Source organism: Mobula birostris, chromosome 18 (assembly GCF_030028105.1).
Source record: "Mobula birostris isolate sMobBir1 chromosome 18, sMobBir1.hap1, whole genome shotgun sequence".
Classification (NCBI taxonomy): Eukaryota; Metazoa; Chordata; class Chondrichthyes; order Myliobatiformes; family Myliobatidae; genus Mobula; species Mobula birostris.
The window spans coordinates 44,295,071-44,314,367 of NC_092387.1; the positions used below are offsets into that span (position 1 = coordinate 44,295,071).

The 19,297-nt window shown below is 39.4% G+C and overlaps 1 protein-coding gene across 3 annotated transcripts in view; it reads right to left on the reverse strand.

Moving 5' to 3' along the window:
* Positions 1-1,019: 1,019 nt before the first annotated feature.
* Positions 1,020-19,297, reverse strand: part of LOC140212080 (protein transport protein Sec24C-like) — an 85,066-nt gene continuing 66,788 nt past the window's right edge. For all 3 annotated transcript variants that reach the window (XM_072282576.1, XM_072282574.1, XM_072282575.1), the window contains 6 exons: positions 13,799-13,937; positions 11,534-11,652; positions 6,378-6,557; positions 4,455-4,646; positions 3,626-3,715; positions 1,020-2,298 (listed from right to left, as the gene is read on the reverse strand). In XM_072282576.1, coding sequence (XP_072138677.1) covers positions 2,158-2,298; positions 3,626-3,715; positions 4,455-4,646; positions 6,378-6,557; positions 11,534-11,652; positions 13,799-13,937 — 861 coding nt within the window. In that variant the 3' untranslated portion in view covers positions 1,020-2,157. The remainder of the gene's footprint in view (positions 2,299-3,625; positions 3,716-4,454; positions 4,647-6,377; positions 6,558-11,533; positions 11,653-13,798; positions 13,938-19,297) is intronic.

Sequence of the window (19,297 nt, forward strand, 5' to 3'; positions counted from 1 at the left end):
TCCAGAAAAGATCTTGGACCCTGGCACCTGGGAGGAAAATAACCATCTGTGTTTCCTTTTCGCACCCACAGAATCACCTATCTGCCCATCTGACTATAGAGTCCCCTGTAACTGCTGACATCCTCTTCAATTCCCTACTATTCAAACCACAGGGCGAGAGGCATGGCTGCTGTTGCTTCCCACAAGCAGGTCCTCCACACCTCCTAAGTTTTCAAAATGGAGTACTCGCTGTTGAGGGGGATGGTCACGGGGGTGATCTCCACTATCTGACATTTTCCCCTTTCCTCTCCTGACAGTCACCCATTTATCTGTCTCCTGTAGCCTTGGGTGACTACCTCCCTGCAGCTCCTGTCTTATCACTGCTTCACTTTCCCTAACAAGCCAAAGGTCATCGAGCTGCGGCTCCAGTTCCTTAACACTGTCTCTAAGGAGCTGCATCTCAATGTAACTGTTGCAGATGCGGCCGTCAGGGAGGCTGGGAGTCTCCTGGATATCCCACATCTGACACCAAGAACAGAACACTGGCTCTGTAGACATACCCCCCATTCTCTCAAGATTCAAATAAGAAATAAAGAATGAACTTACCTACTTACCTTGCCTCTGCCTGTTCTCACTGAAGCCTTGTTGAGTCAAAGCCTTACTACTCTACCTCAGACTACTTCTATGACGACTGCTTTCACGATGACCACTCTGCTCGGTGGTAACTCTTTTACAGAGACTGGGTTTCCTGTCGAAAGTCCTTGGAGAACCTGCGAGGGAACATACCTGTTGCGTCTGCACAGTACTTGAATCAATGACTCCCATTGAAAAACTTGCTGCTTTTTCAAGCTCTTTGTTGGACCTGCACAGGAATGGTCCTGTTGCGTCTGTGCAGTACTGCACAGCGTTATGTCATTGGGCCCAGGGCTCTGATGTGAAGACATCAGTGCTGCAACTCTATCAGCAACAGCTGAATCCCTCCAGTACAAATGCATCAATACGCTAACACTACAACAGAAACCCAAGAGCAGACCCAGTGAGACATTTGGAAAGAAACATATTTATTGCATCAAAAATTAATGTCCCGTTTACAACAGCACATTGTGTTTTTAATATATATATATATATTTTACAGCAGGTTGCAAAAGTCAGCATGGTAAACCGATCTAATAAATAGGAATGGGAAAATACAAGGAAAAAGGCTTTGAAAAGGAATTGTGCCTTTTATCCTGGATCACTACTGTTCATCTGATTTGAAATGGACACAATACAGTAATGTACTTTCTCTGTCAAAGATTGGCATCAAATCCTATCACAAAGTCTTGCAATCACAATGCATACAATCAAAACATGAGGATGTGGTTAAAGAATTGAATTAAATCATTTTTTTGTATTTGGTTGGATATTGGTTGGGATTCTAATTACAAAACAACACATTAGAGGCCATCATCAGTGACTTTGAACAGAGCAGCAGCTGAGAATGCCTACTCTCTGCTCCCTTCTCTGATTAGTTTCTAAAATCAGAAACAAAAATACAGAAAGATATGCAGTTTTTAAAAATCTCTCACCCTCCCCCATACCCCAAAGGCCTTTCTGTAAGTCAAATTTTCTAAGAATCTGCAAGGGAGCAAAACAGAATATGGAATTTAATCAAAGGTTAAGCATTCACGAGTGAATAGATAAATTATTTTCATTGACAAATCTATTCACATTTAAAGACCTAATTAACAACCAAGAAAAAAAAGGCTGTGGTACAACATGAAATGATTACTATTGATGTATATAAAAATAATTTCCAGAAGTCAAACCATGTTAGCAAAGCCACAAATTGGATTTTGTTCAATTTATTGACTTGAAATCCTGCGTATTAGGAGTTTACCATCCATACATCCATCCACACAGCGCATTCCCTTCCATATCTCCTCATACACAAGCAACAAAGTAATACAAGTGTTGAAAAGATAGCTCTCATATAAGATTCTAAATCATATACATTATACTGTACTATTAATTCCTTACATTACATTCAGTATTAACAGGTTAGTCACACATCCATGTTGCTTCCATGGCAGCTGCTGACAATCAGGGGCCTTGCTGACAGCAAGCACTGGGCCCACTGGGGAGAAGCTGGGAAACAGCTCCACCCAACTATCTCAATCCCTGCTCTACTCTCCCAGATTAGCTGAGTAGCTGCCGTATCTCCTTATGCATATGGCACAGAAAGTCCACGTATGAGGCTCCACCATTTGCACTCTTGTCCTCCATGAGAAAATGCTTAAAGAGCACCTCCATCTTGTCTTCTTGCTTCACTATCAAGAGCTGTAAGAATAAGAATCAGTGTATTGATGAGGTATTTTATCAACTCTTTAAGCACAGGTCAAGCTATGATGTATTTACAGCTAATGGAATCAGTTTGAATACTGTTCTGTGGAAAACCCACCAGCATACTTGCACTAAGTTAGATCAGATAAATAGTCAATGAAATAATTATTTTTCAGCAGGCATGTTTAATGCACAGGGTTGGGTGGGGCATAGAGAATTCTCATTTCCTCATCAAACTGAATGCAGAGGCCTCTGACCTCTACCGGAGAGGAGAAACGCCAGAGGTCAGCACCTAATCCTGTGATGCAGACTCCTCCCTGAACCTACACTCAAGTGCCAGACTTTATTTCTCACAGCACTTGTGCTACCTGAGAATTAACCACCTGTTCCTGGGGCAGCAAAAAGAGGAAGGGACCGCAGTTTCTGAGAGCTGTATGGAACTGAAATCCCGATTTCTGCAGGCTTCAAGGACACAAGCCCCAGTGGCAATGTGTCAAACAGATTGTGCCAATAACCTTACAAATAATTAAGATCAAGGATCAGTAAGCAGCATTCAGATTCTTAAAGAACCACAAGAACAATTTTAACATCTTTTTAATAATACAAAAATGGACCCGCATTTTATACAGCAAAGGGCACTGAGTTTTGTCTTGTGCACTGATCCAAGGTAACCATTCATTGACAACTGGTTGCCTCCACTGTCACAACAGTTGGTTATCTGAGAAGTGCATACATTGAGAGAAGTTTTAAATGTTGTTGCCAACACAAATGTTTTATGTCCATGAAATTTACCAAGAATATCATACACCAAGAAAATAAAACAGGAAAGCAGAGCACAATGAGACCCTTCGAGCCTACTTGACAGTTTAATGAGATCACAGTGAATACTATCTCAATTTCACGTTCTGGTTCTCCCCATGTCCCTTGATGCCATTTGCATCGATTTCCTCAACACTGCCCCTGGTTCAGCCACCACAACCTTATAAAAGACTGTCATATATGTTAATCACTCTCCAATAATTCTCTCTCAATCCTAATATTTTTACTACTTACCTTGAGATGGTAACCCCACGTTTGAAAATTTCCAACAGCAGCACCCTCTGCCAAACCCCATCAGAACTTTGCAGAGTTCATTGAAAAGTCATTTAATTCGTCTAGATACTCGTGAATATAGGTCCAGTCGCCATCTTCAATTTATTATTTTGACAACCCCTCCCTCCAAGATTTCTAAAGCACTGAACACTAGGTATTCCAAAAATAAGATCCCACTGTAGTACTCAAAATTATGAATTAAGCACCTATGTAGTTCAGGACTTAACTTTACCTTCATAAACCTGGGTCTCTGGGCACGAATTGCATCAACCATGGATCGTAATTTTTTGGAATATGGGTTATCTAGTTGTGGCAGAGTGGCCTGAAAATAAAATACATATTGAATCAGATGGCTGGCATTGCACAGAAGACAGAATATATGGTTCACAATGAGGACATTCATCAACTTTATCATCACACTTTAGTATTTACTTTAGTAGAAGCACTTTTTAAATTAAGTAGACTTAAACTTGTCTAGGAAATAACTTCATCAGTAGTATATTTGGAGTTAAGCAGTTTGATTTTGCAATTCTGTTGATAAATGGACTCACAGCAAATGCAGTGACAATGTAAAGCAGTTTCAGTCATTACTAAATCCAGAGTAAAATCCTGATATGATAGGACAATGATCAGTTGGGAGTTGGTGCCAAGTACAGGTTATTCATACCAATGCTAAAGTTATGGTTGATATAGCAGCTGTACTACAAAAAAAAGGAATTTCCCAAATTTTAGCAAGTTCAAATTAAGTTATGCTGATCTGGAAAACTCAGATGTGCATTTATAAGTTATACCCCAAAAGGGCTGTTACTGTAACAGTCAAAAACTCATTTGACTGAAAAGAAAAGCTACAATAAACAAATAAAATTTGAGACAATGCTCCTAACCTTCAGATAGCAACTCATCAGAATGGAGAACAAATTGTTACTCATTTCCAAATCATAGAATGTATAGCATAAATGTTCTGCATAGCTACTCTTGATTCACAACAAAAGATATTTAGTATTAATCAAAATTCACAGAGCAAGATATAATTGGAGGATTCACGTTCATCTGAAACCTACCATTCCAGAGTCAATCTGGCCAAATGATTGCACGTTAAAGATGCTCTGGATGAGGTCATGTTGTGTGTTCATTCCCACCCATATGAAGAGGTTCAAACCATTCTCCAGCAGATAGATGCCACCTTTCGATAATCGTTCCTCTGAGCAACGAATGGCCACTGGAAACTCATCACTATCAACATCCATTTTGTGCTAATGAGAAAGAGAGAGTTTTGTCACAATTGAAGCCTAGAGACTGAACAATGTTTCAACAATTCTACCAAAAGGCAAAAAACACGTTCATGGAGCCACTTAGATGACACTTCTGAGAGTGTTCCCTCTCAAAAGTGAATGATGTTGTGATATGGACATTATGATTCAGCAATGGGACATACTGATTGAATGGATAAAAACTTGGAAAATGTAGTTTAAAACATGTTAATGTGGATTTATATATTTATTTAGAGATACAGCATGGTAACAGGTCCTTCCGGCCCCACAAGGCCACACCGCTCAATTACACCCATGTGACCAATTAACCTACTAACCCTTGTGTCTTTGGAATGTGGTAGGAAACCAGAGCAGCTGGAGCAAACTTGGTCACAGGAGTAACATACAAACTCCTCACAAACAGCAGTAGAACCAAACCTAGGTTGCTGGCACTGTAATAGAATTACACTAACCACTATGCTACCACGTTGCCCTTTCACGCACTTCCAGAAAGGGAATCAAAATCTGGATTAGCCAAGAGGAAGAAAACTGGTGAATCAGGGAACTTCAGGAGTACCAAGGCATGAATTAAAAAAAGGTAGCAAGCAATTTTTTTTTCAAGTAATTAAGGCAAATGGCATGTCAGCCTTTTCTGAAAACAGGGAGGCTTTGTTATCTGTGTGCAAAATGTTGGAGAGGACATATTTGGGATACTATGCAGTGTTGGACATGTTATTCAAAAACAATACAGTTGCATTAGAGGAAGTACGAAGATCATTCAGGTTATTTCTTATAGAAGAGGATTTTCGTATCAAGAGAGGCTGGACAACTTGGGTCTGTATTCTTTGTCCTTTATGAAAATGAGTGGTGACCTTATTTAAACATATTGGAATCATCACAGTAGATGTTGAGATGTTTTCACCAAAGTGAGATTTACAAACAAAAAGGCATCTCTATAAAATAAGGGGCCCTGGCAAGCACACCCAACTCCCTCACCAAGTGGTGGGGACCAGCTTAGTGGATACATTTCAAGTGGAAACAGACAATTATCTGAAAGAGAGGAAGTGAAGATTATGGGTATCTGGCACAGAAGATCAGCCATGATAATACTGAATGTCAGGGCAGGGTTGAGGGGCTTGTTAGATACTCTTGATTTCTAATTTTCTTGTGTTTAGCGCAGATCTACATGTCTTGCCCATCCTATAGATGAGCATTTGAAATCTCTCATTTTATGTTCAGAGCACAAATTTTCAGGGTTTTAAAACATCTAAAAGAGCCGAACAAGGTATAAGAAACTGGAAACTGGAAACTAACACTGCAGGCTAAGAATTCAGCACTTTGTCACAATCACTCACAGCTGAACTTCCAAATTTATTCTACAATAACTGTGTGAATTCTAAAGAGGACCACAACCTTGTCACAAGATTTGGAGACTTGTGTGCCTCAATGATGTGGACAGCTATGTTGGCTGGAGTCAGGGCCTTGTTTTAGCCCTTGTTAGGGTTACCCATGCCAAACAGGTCAAAGGATAGAGGCTAGGCTTTAAAATAAGTGGTCCCATGTCCTCCAGGTTCGGGGATTCAGCTCAGGGCTAATAACCCTGACTGATCAAACAAAAATCATTATGGAAACAGCAATGAAGAATCCTTCTACACACAGATGGAGGACTTTCACTGCTGCCCTGAACGCCAGCAGCATAATGGCCAGTAAGTAACTGCATAAATCATAACTCACCACAGGTAAAAGCCTAGGGTAGAAGAAAACATTGGTTTCTGACACATCCATGCTTGCGATGAGCTGACGGATGTAGGCCCGATCATCAGTAGAAACTTCAGCTCCAGGCTGGAGAACATCACTTTTCAATACACAGTTCAGGTAAACAGGCAGTAGCTTCATGCACTCTGGTAGAATCAGCTAGGAGAAAGGGCAGGAAGATAGATAGAGTGAAAAGGAGTGTGGACTCATGAGATTGTAATTCGGATGTTAAGCAGGGCAAGATTACATCTGGCCTGTTTGTAGCTTGAGTTCCACAGCAATGAAGCCGACTTAAACACACTCTGAAATGGCCCAATGAGTCAAGTTAAGGAGCAATTAGGAATAAGCAATCACTTGCCAGCAGCACTGATTTCCAAAATATGAACTAAAGATATGAGAAGTTAAGAACTCAATGCATTTGCACTATATGTGGGGGGGAAAGCTATCTAAACAAGGCTTCACGTTTAAAATTACTGTTTCCGACATACAGCAAAACACCATAAAGCTGGTATTAAGTTAGAAAGCATACTGCTGCACCGACATTTTTCAGGGGCTTGCACAGTCAGTTCCAGGAAAGACAAAGCACATTCCCTTCTTCCAACTAATTAAAAAACAAATCAAGGATTTTTTAAGCACATCTGTGCATGTAAAGCTTCCACAATGTACTTTACAGAGGAAAGCTGGAACGTGTGTGTGTTGGGGGAAATCAGTTACAAAATAGTTCAAGTTCATAAACTTTTTGGGAATCAATTACTTGTATTAAATTATCAGGAACAAAACAAGAGATCAAGTGACAAATGTAGAGGCAAAAAACATCTGTGCAACATTATTACAATGCTAAAATTGGAGTTTCAGGGGAAATTTTCCACAATGTCAAGATAACAAAAACTTTCAATCTCATGCTAAGCATTTTATTTTTAACAAAGAAAATCATTCAATTCCCAAAAATCTTACTCTGGCTCAAATACTGAAGTACAGAAATAATCCATTCCTATCACAGCCACATTGCACTTAATGGTAGCTTAAACCTAGAAGACACAAGCCATTTTCGCTTCAGGAAGAAAACTTGCCATGTATTTCAGTATGCAAACACTAGGAATTCTGCAGATGCTGGAAATTCAAGCAACACACAACAAAGTTGCTGGTGAACGCAGCAGGCCAGGCAGCATCTCTAGGAAGAGGTACAGTCGACGTTTTGGGCTGAGACCCTTCATCAGGACTAACTGAAGGAAGAGTTAGTAAGAGATTTGAAAGTGGGAGGGGGAGGGGGAGATCCAAAATGATAGGAGAAGACAGGAGGGGGAAGGATGGAGCCAAGAGCTGGACAGGTGATTGGCAAAAGGGATATGAGAGGATCATGGGACAGGAGGCCCAGGGAGAAGGAAAAGGGGGAGGGGGGAAAAAAACCCCAGAGGATGGGCAAGGGGTATAGTCAGAGGGACAGAGGGAGAAAAAGGAGAGAGAGAGAGAAAGAATGTGTATACATAAATAAATAATGGGTGGGGTACGAGGAGGAGGTGGGGCATTTGCGGAAGTTAGAGAAGTCAATGTTCATGCCATCAGGGTGGAGGCTACCCAGACGGAATATAAGGTGTTGTTCCTCCAACCTGAGTGTGGCTTCATCTTTACAGTGAGGAGGCTGTGGATAGACATATCAGCCTGGGAATGGGATGTGAAATTAAAATGTGTGGCCACTGGGAGATCCTGCTTTCTCTGGCGGACAGAGTATCCTTGTAAGCAGAACAAGTGCTACACATGCCCTTACACTTCCTCCCATACCACCATTCAGAGCCCCGGACAGTCCTTCCAGGTGAGGCGACACTTCACCTGTGAGTCGGCTGGGGTGATATACTGCGTCCGGTGCTCCCGATGTGGCCTTCTATATATTGGCGACACCCGACACAGACTGGGAGATCGTTTCGTTGAACACCTACGCTCTGTCCACCAGAGAAAGCAGGATCTCCCAGTGGCCACACATTTTAATTCCACATCCCATTCCCATTCTGACATGTCTATCCACGGCCTCCTCTACTGTAAAGATGAAGCCACACTCAGGTTGGAGGAACAACACCTTATATTCCGTCTGGGTAGCCTCCAACCTGATGGCATGAATATTGACTTCTCTAACTTCCACTAATGCCCCACCTCCCCCTCGTACCCCATCCGTTATTTATTTATACACACAATTTCTCTCTCTCTCCTTTTTCTCCCTGTCCCTCTGACTATACCCCTTGCCCATCCTCTGGGTTTTCCCCCCTCCCCCTTTTCTTTCTCCCTAGGCCTCCTGTCCCATGATTCTCTCATATCCCTTTTGCCAATCACCTGTCCAGCTCTTGGCTCCATCCCTTCCCCTGCTGTCTTCTCCTATCATTTCAGATCTCCTCCTCCCACTTTCAAATCTCTTACTAGCTCTTCTTTCAGTTAGTCCTGATGAAGGGTCTCAGCCCGAAACGTCGTCTGTACATCTTCCTAAAAATGCTGCCTGGCCTGCTGCGTTCACCAGCAACTTTGATGTGTGTTGAACGTATTTCAGTTTCAGATCTCAGCGTCGAAGGACTGGGGACACTCTGTGATGATCCAGCATATATCATTCACCCTTAGAGCTCATGCCCTTTCACCATTCCATTATGGCAATGGTCTATGGATCCTAGGATATTGTTCCCCAAGCAGAATGAAATGCAGCTTTCATCCATTCTTATGGTGTGGGCATAACTAAGAATACACACTGATGACCCACCCAATTAATTTAGCTTTAAAAGATCAGCACAAGCTACTTTGAACAAATCCAATAATGCACAAGTGACTAAATAGCTTTGGTTCAAGTTTGAGGGTCCATTGACAAATTTCCATTCGTGCACATAGGTGGCAGTGTCAGTCATATTTCAACCTCCTGATAAAGTCATTCCGCTTGCATGCATCCCCAAGAATAAACGTGTCAATTATGACAGGTACACCTTGTTACTTACTGCACCATACGCAAGGTTATTTTACAAGCTGTCTGAATAAATGTTAACGGATGTCAACCAAGCACCTGAACAGATCACAAAACCACTGCTTGTCAAAAGTACAAACATTTAAAATGACTATGGTGCAAATACTGTATTTTCAAAGTCCCTTCAACATTTAAATTTGGATCATTAAACACTGAAACTGGGAAGCTTTTGAACTTCAAAACTATATGGAGATATTGTGTTTTCTTTTTAAACTTCAGTTAACTCTGTTCACTCTGGTAATCTAATAGTCATGCATGACCAATTAGGCTCTTTTGAAATACAAGCACTTATAACATTGAAAATCTAGTAGCCAATTCGTGCATAGTAAACTTTTCCTCAAAGATAATTAGAAATGATAACTACTTCATTAACCAGTATAGCAGGAAAAAAAGTCTGGGGTGTGAAGGGGAGGGAGAATTAACATTCCAGCTCAAAATCCTGCATCAGGACTCCATTCTCGCCCCAATCCACTTCCACAGATAATGCCCAATCTGTTCAGTTCTTAAGTAATTTGTTTGTTGCTCCAGATCCCAGCATAAGGTGCTGTGTGACCTAGATCAAATGTCTAATGGAACTGTCGCATGGAATGAAACTCAGGAGCCAAAAGAATTAAGGGTACAGAGAGTGGTGGGTGCGTGGATGCACTGCCAGTGATGGTGATAGAGGCGTATACAATGGTGTCTTTTAAGAGACTCCTAGATGGGTACATGGAGCTTAGAAAAATAGAGAGCAATGCAGTAGGGAAATTCTTGGCAGTTTCTAGAGTAGGTTACATGGTCAGCATAACATTGTGGATCAAAGGGCCTGTAATGCGCTGTAGATTTCTATGTTCTAAGAGCAATTCTTCAGCCAAAAAAAAGGTAAAACTGAGAAAATCGATTAAGTAAACTGCAATTTCACATTTTTTTTCTCAGCTAAAGCTTGAAAAACAGAAAGTCAAAGTCCTGCCAAAGAATTTTGGCCCGAAACGACAATTGTGTCCAGCCGAAGAGTTTTGGCTCAAATCGTCGACTGTATTCTTTTCCTAGATGCTACCTAGCCTGCTGAGTTCCTCCAGCATTTTGTGTGTGTTGCTCGGATTTCCAACATCTGCAGATTTTCTCTTGTTTGTTTCAAAAGACAATGCATTGCATATTTTAAAGAAATAACCCGATACCCAAGTTTAATATTTAGTATTATCCTTCCCTACATTTCTGAACGTAACTGTGCATTATAACAGTGTACATTGAAAATGAATGAGCATTATTCACAAAGGTGCAGTTTTGCTGTAATTAAACCACCTATTGGCAACACATTTGAAATGTACTTATGTATTTGAGATATTAATAGATGAATCTCAAGCATTGCTAAAAATAACTTCATTGTCAATTGATAACAAACTGCTCATATTAATAATCAAAATCTAATGCAGGTAAATTGGTAGGTGATGTAATTGGTTTCAGTGTTCTTGAACAGTAGTCCCCAACCTCCGGGCCGCGGACTAATACATTGCCGCGAAGAATGCAGTGGTGCAGCGGTAGTCTGAACGCACCCAGCACATCTTTAAGAAAAAAGCCGAAATAAACAAGCTTATTAATTAGGTGCTGCCCAGCACGTAAATGTCGGCCCAGATCAGAGGCAACTGCAGAATGTTCCCCGAGCATGCAACAGGTACTACTTAGTCCAGGATTGATCCTAATTTGTTAGCAGATAACACATCTATCAGGAGCAGGAACCCAGGGCTGCTTTACAGGGGCTTGCTCCTCAGTTTGCAAAAGTTACTGAATGCTACTAACCTTGCAAGTTCTTCAAGCTCTACGATGCAGGCATCTTTCAAAGTGACAAAGCTGTGTTCAAATTTGCTGCACCAACATGTAATTTGACATCCTCCTCTAAATGTGGGATGCAAATTGCGCATGTTTTTGTTACATGACTAGTAAACCAAAGTCCTGGATAAAACTCCACTATTGGATATTTAAATTGTTATTTGAATTGGGAATGAAAGGCACCAATAATCATGGAGCTACCCGATCTGCCATAAAAACCAGATATGGTTATTTGCAATTCAAATTTATCTACTGGAAAGGGCATTAAATACAGGTCTGGCTTGGTGTGGGTGAAAGCAAATTACTATATAGATATGCAAAAGAGACCACGTTTTACCTGTCCAGCCGATGATGGACTTGCACAATTCTTGCGGTAGCAGGCCAGAATCTGAGCAGACTGATTAATTAAGGACTCTCGTACGGTCTTTGTGGGGTTGCTCAGAACACCACGATAAGCTACAAACATGACATTGAAGTGTTAGACCAACTGCATTATACAACATGATAGCATTTCAGGTACGGACTAGAGGGTTTCAAAGTACATATACTGTACATTAGAATATCTGAATGTAATCTTTTAACTGTTAAGAATTAGAAAACAAAAGCTTCCACAAAGGGACATGAATGATCATATCAACACAATTCAATGGGGCCACTAGTTGTTAATAGGTTGAGAAAACATGGGGGGAAATTACCTAGTTTATATTTTAAGATTTTATGAAGATTTGAGATAAGAACAAGATGAGAGGGAATCAGAAAAGAGCAATCTATTTTTAACGTTACTTAATCACCTTTCTTTTCAATTCTACCTCTCCATTAGTTGTAAAGGTTTCAAGGGGAGTTATTTAAGATAACAGAAATATAAAGTCATCTACTTCCACAGGAAAGAAAATGAAGATTAACGTTGTATAGTGTGACAGTTCACAGGGCCTTGGGCATGCACGCTTAAGCTTTTGGGGTGACTGATGAAGGCTGTGCTGTGGATATTGCCTACATGGATTTTACTAAGGTGCTTGACAAGGTCCCTCATAGGAGGTTCATCCAGAAGATTAAGATGCATGGGATCCACGGTGAATTGGCTGTTTGGATTCAGAACTGGCTTGCCCATAGAAGACAGAGGACAGTGGTCAAGGTGGTACTTTTAGCTGGAGGTCTGTGATTACTGGTGTTTGGCAGGGATCTGTACTGGGACCTGCTGTTTGTGATGTACTTAAGTGACCTGGATGAAAATGTATATGGTGGGTTAGTTAGTTCACAGACTGGTGGTGTTGTGGATCACGCAGAAACTGTTGGGAAGCTGTGGACATACATTACTTGTTTATCCCTTGGAATGGAAACAAAGTGATCCAGAAATGGGGGAGATTCAAAGTGAATACAAAAACAGGGTGGAAACTGTCAGCAAAAATTAGGAATGTGTTCTGCTACTGAAAACTAACTACCTTTCTCTTTTCCTGGTTCTGGCACAGGATCTTGTACCTGAGACAAGAACTGAGAATCCACAGATACTGCGTGACCTGACTGTTCACAGCACCTTTTTTTCTTGTGATTTTCAACATCTGCTTATTGTTTGGATTTTCTTTTGCAAAGGAACCAAATGGCCAATTCCTTTTTCTTCTTTTGTTTAGCATTTTTATACATTCACATTTAGTGAAGTTTGATCTGCTCCATTTAGCCACATTTACTCCAAATACTAACTTGAATATAAACAAAAAACTATCCTCAGCAGTTGGGCAAACTAATCATAAAAAGCTATGAAATCTTTTAATATCAACTTTAGATGCAAAGGAAATTTATTACATCCAAGGTATTATATGAACTGTCCACATACTATAACTAGACTACTGGTTTTTGAAATTAATGTGTATTGTTTTACTTTCACATCTTTCTAAATCATCAGTAACACTGTACAATATTTTTCTTTACAGAGGACACCCTACTAGCTTTGTTCAAGGAAACATAAGATTGCAATAAAGGTCGCAACTCGAAATCAACTTATTAAATAACAAGCATCCATTAGTTGGAGAACAAGATTAAAAACAAGCTCCCCAGGATTTCTCAGCATTATCTGTAGGACTCATTTGAGATTAATTTTAAAACTACACATAATTGAATTTGTAGAATAGATAGGTTTGTACGTAATGAACCTTGGGTAGCTGACAATTATTTGAAGCCAGAAACCAGCCTTGGATTTAGCTGAATAGTTTCTATAGCCAACTGCAGTATCACTTTTCTCCTTTTTTCTCTGCTGGTTTTCACCTCTCCTCTAATACACGTGTCAAATGGAGGCCAATTCCATAGTGCTTGGGCTACTTAAGGTAATGCAGAGTGTGCATAATTCAGCTGCTGGGGTAGTCACTCAGCTCTACACAACATTACAAACAAAGCACATCTTAACCTCATGCACACGACCCAGATAAAAACGAGGGCTGGAATTCCAGTCTGACATACCCTTCACTCAGAATAACAAATGCAACACAAGGCCAGATCACTGAGATCAAGCCACATTATTTTAACACCAGGTCAAAGAAGCTGTACAGAATTCATCTCATTTTTAACCACATAAAGACAGTTTTGAAATTAGACAATTTAAGCAAAAACATACCCAGCTTTACAAAGAAGTTGATAAGCGTATCGGTCTCACAATTTCTGTACAAGTCAGCAAGCTGAGTGCAGCAGTTTAGGGAAAGATTGTGTATGCGTAACCTCCTCTGTCCACTGCAACTGGTGTAGAGCAGAGCACACTGTAGGGGAGAGAAAAGATGCTCATTTCACAAATGTTTGAATGGATAGCGCAATAAAAACCAAATTTTACTTGAACAAATGTTGCATGTGTGCCCATCTAAGAAATGTGAACTGCACAGAGAATATGAATGTTTCAAGGCAAGAACTCTCTTGGGGACGCTAGATGGAGTAGGTTGCATTTTGGCTTTGCTCCATTCATTTTTCAATTTCTTTACCACCCTTTTACTATCGATATCAAAGTGTTTATAACACTTTTATATGCTTGAATTCTGAATTTTAATCGATGGAAATGAATACCAGAGGAAGAAAGGCATTAGCCGAAGGCAAGGAAACTGGTAATAGAAATGGAAAGAAAGAAGGTGTCTTTGCTCTTGGAAGAAAAACTTGATAAAAGATTTGCTACTTTGGAAGTATTGTTAAAGGAGAACGAAGGTAGATTGGCAGCACTTAAAAAGGAGAACGAAAGACAGCAATGGCAAATTTCAGAACTTACTGAAGCTGGGAAACAGATTGCAGACTGAATTCTTTGGAAAAGAAATCAACTTCGACCACTCATACACTGGAGCAGTACAAAGTCAAGATTATTGATTTGGAGAGTCGTAGTCGCAGATAGAATTTGCGAATAATAGTGAAGACGTTGACAGTGGGGATCTTACAATTCTTAATGGAGGTCTTTGGCTCTGAGGTTTTTTCTCCTCCTCCTATACTCGACCATGCGCATCTGGCGTTGAGACCCAAACTGTCGAAAGAGTTAAAGCCGCGCCCTGTGATCCTACTTGAATACTAAGGAGCATTTAATTTGAATTGCTCGTCGGAAAGGAATTATTGAGCATCAAAATCCTAAGTTTCGTCTGGTTGAAGATTATTGTCCTGAGGTAATGCAAGAAAGATCGCCTTTTAAATCGGTGATGTCGGAATTATATCAAAGGAATTTGCGACCGGCTTTGCTATACCCTGCTCGTCTAAGGGTTGTTCTGCCTAATAAATCGTTTAAATGGTTTAAATCCGTGGATGAAGCACAACAATTTCTTGAGGATCAATGATTGAACTCGGATATCTAATAAATTTACCGTTCCTTTATGTTTGTATACATCTGGTTTATTAGTTAATAACCAGCTTAAAGATTTTGACATTTTAAGTTTGTAGAACTTTGCCCTTGGGTTGATTCTACTTGTACCTTGTTTTGGTGTACGGATGTTTATTATGCTTCTATGTTAAAGTTCCTTTCTTTTTCCTTTATTATTTTACTTTCTTATTTTTAATTGCTTTTGAAAATTATTAAGATTCTGACTTGGTAATTATTTTTTTTCTTGAAATATTATTAAGATTGTATTCTGCTTCTTTTTTTTAAGACCTTGTCTTTTAAAATGGTCTGCAAATGGTTTTTTTTTCTTAACATGTGTTTAGCATTCCTTTCGCAATGCTTTGACTATGGGTGTTTTTTAAATTTTTTTTAAATTTAGAGACTTGCCCTCAAGAGAGATGGGGGTAGGGAGGTTCTTGATAGTTTTCTGGCTGTCTGCTGGCCAGGTTTTGGGTCTTTGTGGGTGGGGGTAGGGGCATTTTTAGTTTAGTATTTTTCATTTGGGCTGATTTGAACTACAAAAATGTCTGTATTGTTGTAACTTCTGGTTCCTCTTTAAACTTTTTTCCCTCTTCCTGATTCATGAGTTTCCTATGTAATATGGTTAACCCTTTACATACTATATGGTTTATTTAAGGAAAATGGATAATATTATTAACTTTGTTTCATGGAATATGAACGGATTGAATCATCCAATTAAACGGAAGAAGATTTTTAAAGCTTTTCATAGATTGAATGCTCAGATTATCTTTGCATAGGAGACTCATGTGAGGAAGGAGGATAATCAGCATTTTTTTAGGTTTTGGAAAGAACAACAATTTCGTTCTAACTCATCGACTAAGGTGAAAGGTGTTCCTATTTTTATAGACTCCTCGATCTCATTTGTTCACTATGATACTATCTCAGACCCATATGGTAGATTTCTATTAATTGCTGGTTTACTTTATAACCAAAAAGTAGTTTTGGTTAATATTTACGTACCAAATACTGACTACCATAAATTCCGGTGTATAAGCCGAGAATCTGGCTCTAAATTTTGGTCTAAAATTAGGGGGTCGACTTATACAGAGGGTGCCAACTTTGGAAAAACGAATACATGGAAGACAGGTCGTATTTATTGGCTGCTTTTGAGTCAAATACAAAAGAATACAAATGCCCACTCGCAAACTGTAGCTAGAGATGCGGCCCTCATATTTCCCGCTGGAGTGAATGACTGATTTCCAGACATCATCCATTCATTCCACTGTTGACGCACGAATTCTTTGAATGGTTTGTTTAAGCTCACATCTACTGGCTGGAGCACAGACATCAAACTACTGGGAATGACAGCAATGTCTGTATTTTCAGCTTTCAATGCTGCTTTTGTCTCACCTGACAAGTGCGCTTTGAACATGTCCCAGACAAGTAGCATTCCTGAAACCTTCAGGACATCGACACCACACCTCTTTAATCCACTTCAAGCAACCCGCTTCGTCCATCCAGCCGTGTTCTTGAACGTAAAGAACAACACCCCGTGGGGATTTTTCTTTCTTTGGGAATGTTTTCCTCTTAAAAATCACCATCGGTGGTAGTTTGGTCCCATCAGCCATACACGTTAACACGACAGTAAAATGCTGCTTCTCGTGTCCAGTTGTTTTGACAAGGACTGTTTTCTCCCGCTTCTGATTGACAGTGCGGTTGCCAGCAAAATCAAAGAACACTGGTGTCTCATCCATGTTACCAATCAGTGACAGCAGGTAAGAATGTGCCCATCGATGCTTGATTACAAACAATTGGAAGGCCGTAATCTTATTCTCAAGGTCGCTCGGCAACTTCTGAGTATTCTTTGTGTTTTGTCTCAACAAACGATCATGTCTATTCATAAATCGGGTGCACCAACTTCGCATAGCTTTGAAATTTTCGCTGTGTTTTTTGGCCCATTTCAACACTGGAACTCAAATCATTTCTCTGGTAACAATGTATACACATGATTGCTGGTGATTCACCCACTCTAAAACTTTTTCTTCCAGTTCTGGCCACTGGCATGTTTTCCAGCGGTTTGCACATTTCATCTTTGGCATTTCCCTCAGCATGTCTTCTGCCTTTCTCCACTCTCTCACTTGTTTCTCGTTTACACTAAACTTAGCAGCTGCAGGATTATTCATTCCTTTAGCAAAATCAAAAACCTTCAGCTTGAAGCCAGCATTACATCGCTTTCGTTTCAATCTTTTGTACGTGGTGGTAGCAAACTCAATACTGAGTACACATACTGATCCCGCCACCCCGTGTTATGTTTCAACAAGATTACGATGGGTGCTAAATGGTTTCACGGGGTTACATTTCAGAGGATTCCTTACCATTGGGAATCTAATCCAAAACTTCCCTCTCTGATTTATTTATTAAGAATTCGCTTATAACGCTCTATAATGTGTAGGCCTATTTTCTTAGCAGGTATTGGTTCACAAAATTTCCATGTTCCAGATCCAACAAAGCTGAGTCTCACCTGGCACGTGTGTGCTTGTGATCTTTTCTGGTTAAATCAAAAACCTCTACAAAAGGGGTCGGCTTATACAAAGTTAACATGAAAATGTCACTTTTTTTAACCTTGAAAATGGGGGGGGGGGGGGGGGGTCGGCTTATACACCGGAATTTACTGTATCCTGAATTCTTTAAGCATTTATTTGCATCTCTTCCAAGTTAAATGACTATATGTTAATGTTAATAATGGGCAGAGATTTTAATTGTTGTCTGAATCCTATGATGGATAGGTCTGTGCCCAATCAGGTACTTCCAAACAAATCTGCTATTTTTATTAATTCCTTTTTAATTGACTCCAGAATTTTAAAAGTTTGGAGGTTTTTACATCCTAATGATAAAGAGTTCTCTTTCTTTTCTCATGTATATCATAATTACTCTAGAATCCATTACTTCTTTGTTGATTCTCGATTAGTTTCGTCTGTCACTGCCTGTGAGTATGATGCAATCGCCATTTCTGATCATGCGCCTTTGAAATTATCAATTAAATTAATTGATGTAACCTTTAGTACTAGACAATGGTGGTTCAACTCTATTTTGCTTCAGGATTTAAATTTTGTTAACTTCATTAAAGAACAGATTGCATTTTTCTTTTCAACTAACTCAACAGAAGAAATTTCCAGTGGGATATTATGGGATACCTTTAAAGTTTATATCCATGGGCAAATTATTTTATACTCTGCTGGACTGAAAAAACGAATTAATAGTGACATACGTACATTGATTGATAAGATTAAAGAAATTGATAAAAGATATTCTATTGCTCCCAATCTGGAGCTTTATAAAGAGAGAGTTGAACTTCAGATGCAACATAGTTTATTATTAACATCCCCGATTGAAAATCAATTACTTAAAACTAAGAGTCAATTTTATACACATGGTGGTAAATCGGGTAAATTACTGGCTAACCAACTGAAAGCTGCTTCGGCAAAATGTCAGATTAATAAAGTTCGTAAATGGGATGGTATTTTGACGGTTGACCATGATGAAATTAACAAATCTTTTCAAGAATTTTATACCAATTTATACCTGTCAGAATTTCCTGATGATTCTACCATAATGCATGAATTTTTAAGGAAATTGAATATTCCGAAATTATCAGTTAATGAATCTTTAGCACTAGACACACTCATTACTGAAGAGGAAATAAAGAAAGCAATTTTTTCGAGAAACTCTGGTAAAGCACCTGGTCCGGATGGGTATACAGCTGAATTTTTAAAATCTTTTTCAGATTTACTTTCTCCCTGGTGATGTAGAATTTTTAAAGATGCCTTATTTGTAGGTAAATTACCACAATCCTTTTATGAAGCATCTATTTCTTTAATTCCTAAAAAAAGATAAAGATCCCACTGAATGTGCACAATACAGATCTATATCTTTGTTGAATGTGGATTCTAAAATCTTTTCCAAAATATTAGCAATTAGATTGGAGAAGGTATTGCCACAAATTGTCTCCGAGGATCAGACAGGATTTATTAAAAATCGTTGTTCAGATTTTAATGTTAGGAGGTTAATGAACATTGTATACACTACTTCATCTAATACTCCAGAATGTGTTATTTCGCTTGACGCCGAGAAGGCGTTTGACAGACTTGAATGGGAATATTTATTTAATATACTTGAGAAATTTAATTTTAGCCCAAAATTTATATCTTGGATCCAATTGTTATATCATACACCTTTGGCTTCTGTATTTACCAATAATCAGAGATCCCCTTTTTTTAGGCTTTTTTGAGGCACTAGACAGGGCTGTCCTTTAAG